This window comes from Lathyrus oleraceus, chromosome 7 (genome assembly GCF_024323335.1).
Source record: "Lathyrus oleraceus cultivar Zhongwan6 chromosome 7, CAAS_Psat_ZW6_1.0, whole genome shotgun sequence".
NCBI lineage: Eukaryota > Viridiplantae > Streptophyta > Magnoliopsida > Fabales > Fabaceae > Lathyrus > Lathyrus oleraceus.
Genome location: NC_066585.1, coordinates 473936617 through 473942210, shown reverse-complemented (window position 1 = coordinate 473942210; position 5594 = coordinate 473936617). Strand labels below are relative to the sequence as shown.

Genomic DNA, 5594 nt, shown 5'->3' with positions numbered 1-5594 from the left:
GGATTTAATTCAATCCATTGATTTAATTTTTATGTAGTGGATGAATTTTTTGATGGATGGATTTTGTCTTAATGGATCCAATTGCCATCCCTAATAAAAAGTTATTATTTATAAAATATATATAAATAAAACAAATAAAAGAATGAAACAGAAAAATATCAGTGTCTCCATAAATAAATAAATAAATAAATAAAACAGTTTTAGCATCCAGCTTGCATACAAACATTTTCAGACCAAAAAAACACATCTACTTGCATACAAGCATTTTCAGACAAAAAAACACATCTAATCTTTAGATGTGTTGCTGTTACAATGCGAGCCTAATTAGTAACCAAAACAATTTAATCACAGAAGCATACATGCCTGTAAGTGCACGTCAGAATAGAGCAAGATGGCTAACAAAAAAAGCCAATCCAAATCAAATCCAAATTTTTAAGGGTGCTACTTAACCCCTTCCCATCTAAAAGAATTCACATATTTCTGAAATTGTAGTTTTCGATAGTACAAAATTAGAGTTTTATCAGATATGTACATCTGAATTAATGTTTAGAGTGAAGAAAGTTTTTCCCCATGTTAAAGCTTCTTGTTCCTTCGGGACTTTGTGGACTTTGATACCGGGCTTGAACCTGAGGCCTCCTTGAACGCTGATGGACACAAGTGACTGATACCACATTCTCCACATCGAGGTCTTAAAGGTGTACAAATTGTTTGTCCAAATCCTACCTGTTCATATTCAATAGATAGATAGATAAATAGATATACTAAGCCTTTGTATGAAACAAGATGTCAAACTGAAAATTTCTTGTGTTGATCTTTTTGCATGTAAAGCAATGAAGTCGTCATTCATAGGCTCGTAGCAAAATATAAGTGAAATAGTACAGGTAAAATTTGGACAATGAGTTTGCCAATTACCAATAGAGGATTTATTGGATCCCATTCTTCCCTTGGAAGCCACAGTTGCAGTGACACTCTAGTCTCTTCAGGTGTCGAAGTTTTCTAGCAAGTGAAAAATAGTTAGTAAACTTCAATTCTTAACTTTATAACCAAGTGACACAAACTAAATCCATGTCACTTACAAAGAATGTTTGTTATAACTTATAAGTGTTCAAGAGTCTCGAAACATGTTACAAACAATTATTGCAGCATTTGGGAATTATGTTATATTTTGTTAAATCAGTTATTGGTCATAACCAATTTAACTGATTCAGTTGAATTCTGGTATGTATAAATAGAGAAGGATATCTTTATGCGGGTAGCAACCCAAGATTAGGTATTAATGATTCAACAATAAAATGTGATGCCACCAAACATAAAGGAACCTGTTTCGTGCCCAATCTTGACACCCAGCCTAGCCGATTGCAAATGCGATGAACATGAGTATCTACACAGATCCCTTGGACATTGTTCCAGGCAACATTCATAACCTATTATGCCACTAACAAAATCCGTTTCAGAAAAAATTCATGTAACATATTGCTTGTGAGTTAGAAAATCTATTATGCATACCAAATGAGCCATCTTAGGACCTATGCCCGGAAGTACGAGCAGTTGCTCAATTGTGCTAGGTATGTCGCCACCATACTTCATAAGACAAATATTTGCGATTTTTTTCAAGTTCGTGGCTTTTCTTGTATAAAATCCAACCTGGAAAGAACGAAGAAAAAAATACCCAAAGTTACAAGTACAGATTCAGTTAATACAGCAAAAAAACAAACATAACCTTAAAAAAAATTGACACAGTAACATGCAAGCTGGGGAAAAACTTGAATCTTCACGGAAGAGGCAATATGTTGAAAAGAAACAAGAAACATACCGGGTAAATCAATTTTTTTATTGTTTCTTCGTCAGCATTGTTGATTGCATCAGGAGTAAGCAGATCATTTTGAAGAAGACGTTGGATTGCTCCTATATTCTTAAAGACACAGTTATAACTAAAACTGTTCCATACGTTGAAACATGCATCAAAAGTAAAATGAGATAATGATGTAAGTTAAATAAGCAATCAACTTGCAATAAATTTATTTTTTGAACTCAATCAGCCATATCAAGAAATATATAAACTATCCATTTTATTATGATACTTCCTCTCTTAGTTACTTTCTTCTACTATTTCTTCTTGTTATGTCATGTTTTATAGGAAGACATGTTTGACATTTCAATTTCATGCATTCTTTTTCTTCTTTCATCAAACCCTTTTAACTATCTGGTGTCAATCAGTATTTGATCTTAAAACCAAATAGCATTATTATCTCGGAATGCATTGCTATGTACAGAAGCCAGGAAACTTAACAGGTTTTATTTACTATAAAATTTAGAAAGCCTATGTACTCACCGTGATTAATATGATCCTTGGTTTGACTTGATAAAAGGGAAGATACCAGGACAGCAAATCTTCTTTCCTGATTATACACACAGGAATTTGATATGCGTAAATTCGTTCACAAAACCCTATGTCTAGCAAACCAATCAATTCAATACAAGATTACACGAACAGTTGACAAGGCCACTCAACAACGTCATGAACTCATCAAACAAGTAATGTCTATATCGGTTGATGTTTGATGAATGGCAGTTGATTTATCAAATCAATTACAGGATTGTTTTCTTCTATCATAAAAAATAGGGTCATCCTAACGAGTGTTCCATGGTCACGCTTTAAGGATTCCAAATAAAGAAAATATTCTTTAGAAAAGTTAATTATTTCAACTTCCAATACATTGAATACACGCATTTCCAAAAATACTTATCTTTTTAAGTCCTTAAAGAGTGCCCCATGGGGGCACTCGTTAGTATTTCCCTATGAAATATTGTGGCGAGCCATACTCTAATCACATGTCTCACATGTATAATTTGTCACTTTTTTTAAAAGCATCAAGACAGAAATTAACAAATAAATGCTTTTCTGATCTCCATTTATCAAATTGACAGCAGTATAATACAGAGTAAGACCTTAGGGGGTAGTGTAGAACCAGCTTTCTCGCATCCCATAGTGTCTACTGGTGCATCGGCAGAACATCTCATTTTGCGAATACCTTCAAGCGTCTCTTCCCAGCAAGCAGGTGATCCACCTATGATTCATATATGAACTAAACAATTCAAGCAACCTAGACTAAAGGTTTGGCAATGCTATCGGACAGACACTAGGGAAGTATACTAGTCTCAAATTAATATGGACACAAAATGAAGACGTGACTATCTCCATTGTTATATAGGTGACAAAGTAAATAAATATTCTTCATTAAATACATTTCCGAGAAAATGTCATGGAATTCAACCAACACACAAACATGTAGTACTAGAATATATGCACAACGGAGAGATGAAAATGAAGTTAGACAAAATAAAAATTGCAAAGTTCAAATAAATCCCTTTTAAGATAGCCAGCATATTTTAAAATTTAACAAAGGATTAAATAGCCAGCATATTTAAAACAGTGAGCGAAAACCTGTTTTGCTACATTAATTGTTGCCTAAGTCTCCTGATTAAACAATTCTTAAAGCATTTTATCAGTACCAAAAGAGGAGACAAACATCTCTGAAAATAAAAGTTTTAAAACACCTAAATCAAGTGTGGTTTTTAGAGTGAGTAAGTGTCTCACATGGTCTACCGTAGGCCAATACTTAAAAACCGTTCAAACTCCAACATCGATCAGAGTCACTTTCCGTAAATAGAACTTCAAGGCATTACTCATAGCCACTATTGAGACATTGACATTGTAAGCTTGGCAAATAACAAGGAAAACAAATATGAATGCCTCTAGACTCAACTTAGGTCACCTTCTCAGTCGTAATAACATCGAGAACACTGAACTTCTACTTAAGGTAACAATGCAGGTCGCCAATAGTGTTTCGAGCAATTGCCTAAAATAACTTACCGTTACGTGTTGTAGAAGAAGCAACTTCACTTTTAATTGGAGTCACATCTAAGCTCATTTCTGCAAAGGAAATATACTTGTATAAAATTGTTATACAAAAATATATGACAGGTTAACAACAGCACACGACAGAGAGGTAGTTACTGCGATGAGTCAATTCATTTGCTCCTCTGTATGCAAAATCTTCAATTTCAGGCAAACCTACCTTCTGTATTTAAACAGAAATATAGAGTCAGAATTTAATAATCATTCATAGCATTTCTAAATAGAGATACTGAGAAACAAAAGGAGCGAGAATGGGAAAAAAGTGGTTACATTGTGATTGTCTTGAAGCTTTGCTATAGTGGTGATTCCTTTGGCTCTCTTGTTTTTTCTGACATAGACGTGAAGTTGTTGGGAGAGTGAAGCGCTGTACGTGGCGGTGGAATCGGAGTCGGAGGGTTTGACGGAAGCGGAAGCGTTGTTCGTTTTGGAGAGAGGAGATTTGTGACGGAAACGTCTTGTCTCGGACATGATCGCAGCTTTGATTCTCCAACTTCCCAAAACAAATGGAGGAGAGGGAAGGACTAACATTTTAACATTATGGAAGCACGGTGTTTATGAATTATTCTCTATTTTGGTTTACGAATTAATTTATGTTTTAATCTTTCAAGACAATTTTGCAACTAAAACCAATACTCCCACCTCTCAATGTCTCATAAAAAAATATTTTATCCGAGTAATTTACAATTTTAAAAGAAGGTTTAGATATATTAATTTTAATAATAAAATTAATATTATTTATTAGAATTTTTTTATTATATTTTTATAGAATAATTAAATAAAGTGAAAATTAATAAATAAAAAATAATAATAATAAATATTATATTAGTATTTTAAATAAATAATTATTTGAAAACAAAAATAAAATAATGAGATATTTTTTATAAAATTAAGTAAATAATAACTTACTTTGTTTTTTAGTAAAAAGAAACTTACATTGGCACAATATTAAATAGAAAGAATCATATAATTACATGTCATGTTTTATATTAGTATTAAAAAGAGATATGATTGCGTAAAAAATATAATAAAGAAACAACAATGTTGAAATTCAAAATAAAATTAAAGATATAAGTGTTTATTGAAAATCAATTAAATCGATAATTTAAATCAAATTAAATTGAAAAAGAAAATCATTATTTTTTATTCGGTTCAAAAATTAATAAACTGAATTAAATCAAAAATTAAAGTGTTTTGATTCAGTTCTCAATTTTAACCGTCAAATCGATGAACTGAATCGATAATTATAAATTATTACTTAATCTTTTATTTAGTCCATTATTAAGCTCAAATTTTATATCGATTCAACTTTTCTTCCTCTTTATTTACACTTTCTTCCTGTTAATAAAATATGTCGTCAAAACCAAACTATAAGCATAAAAAATAGAAATCATAGCCACAAAAACTTGTTCTCACTGAATTGTTGATTTGTTTGTTTGTCGTCGTCATTCCTATAGGTTGTGCTTGCCTTGTTCCCGTTCAAATTCTCTTGCTAGTTTTCATCTCTTTTTTTTTTACCTTTTTTGTTTATTCATCTTCAACAAATTTCTTTCTAGTCTTTTTACAAAATAGTTTTGATGTGCGTTTGAGGTGTGAAACATGTTAATTTATGTGTATTAAAATCTTTTGGTATTATTGTTGTATTTTATTTGTTAAGTTTTCATATACATTCCCAACT

The 5594-nt window shown here is 31.7% G+C and overlaps 1 protein-coding gene across 2 annotated transcripts; it reads right to left on the bottom strand.

Moving 5' to 3' along the window:
- Positions 1–235: 235 nt before the first annotated feature.
- LOC127106370 (endonuclease III homolog 1, chloroplastic) lies at positions 236–4505 on the bottom strand. Of its 2 annotated transcripts, XM_051043675.1 has the most exons (10): positions 4190–4499; positions 4019–4082; positions 3875–3934; positions 2950–3068; positions 2333–2399; positions 1814–1905; positions 1507–1644; positions 1320–1424; positions 913–996; positions 236–723 (listed from the first exon to the last, which is right to left on the bottom strand). In XM_051043675.1, the coding sequence occupies exons 1-10, from the start codon at positions 4445–4447 to the stop codon at positions 574–576; spliced, it is 1137 nt and encodes a 378-aa protein (XP_050899632.1). In that variant the 5' UTR covers positions 4448–4499; the 3' UTR covers positions 236–573. The 2 variants fall into 2 exon arrangements, with proteins under 2 accessions (XP_050899632.1, XP_050899634.1); XM_051043677.1 differs by lacking the exons at positions 236–723; positions 913–996 and having other exon boundaries at positions 1320–1435; positions 4190–4505.
- Positions 4506–5594: the final 1089 nt, after the last annotated feature.

Excerpts from the sequence above, each read along its gene's own strand:
- LOC127106370 (XM_051043675.1), bottom strand. The coding sequence starts at position 4,447 with ATGTTAGTCCTTCCCTCTCCTCCATTTGTTTTGGGAAGTTGGAGAATC. Across the intron at positions 3,069-3,874 it reads TTCTTCTACAACACGTAACG|GTGGATCACCTGCTTGCTGG; the intron begins GTAAGTTATTTT and ends TATGAATCATAG. Across the intron at positions 1,645-1,813 it reads TAAAAAAATTGATTTACCCG|GTTGGATTTTATACAAGAAA; the intron begins GTATGTTTCTTG and ends CGTTCTTTCCAG.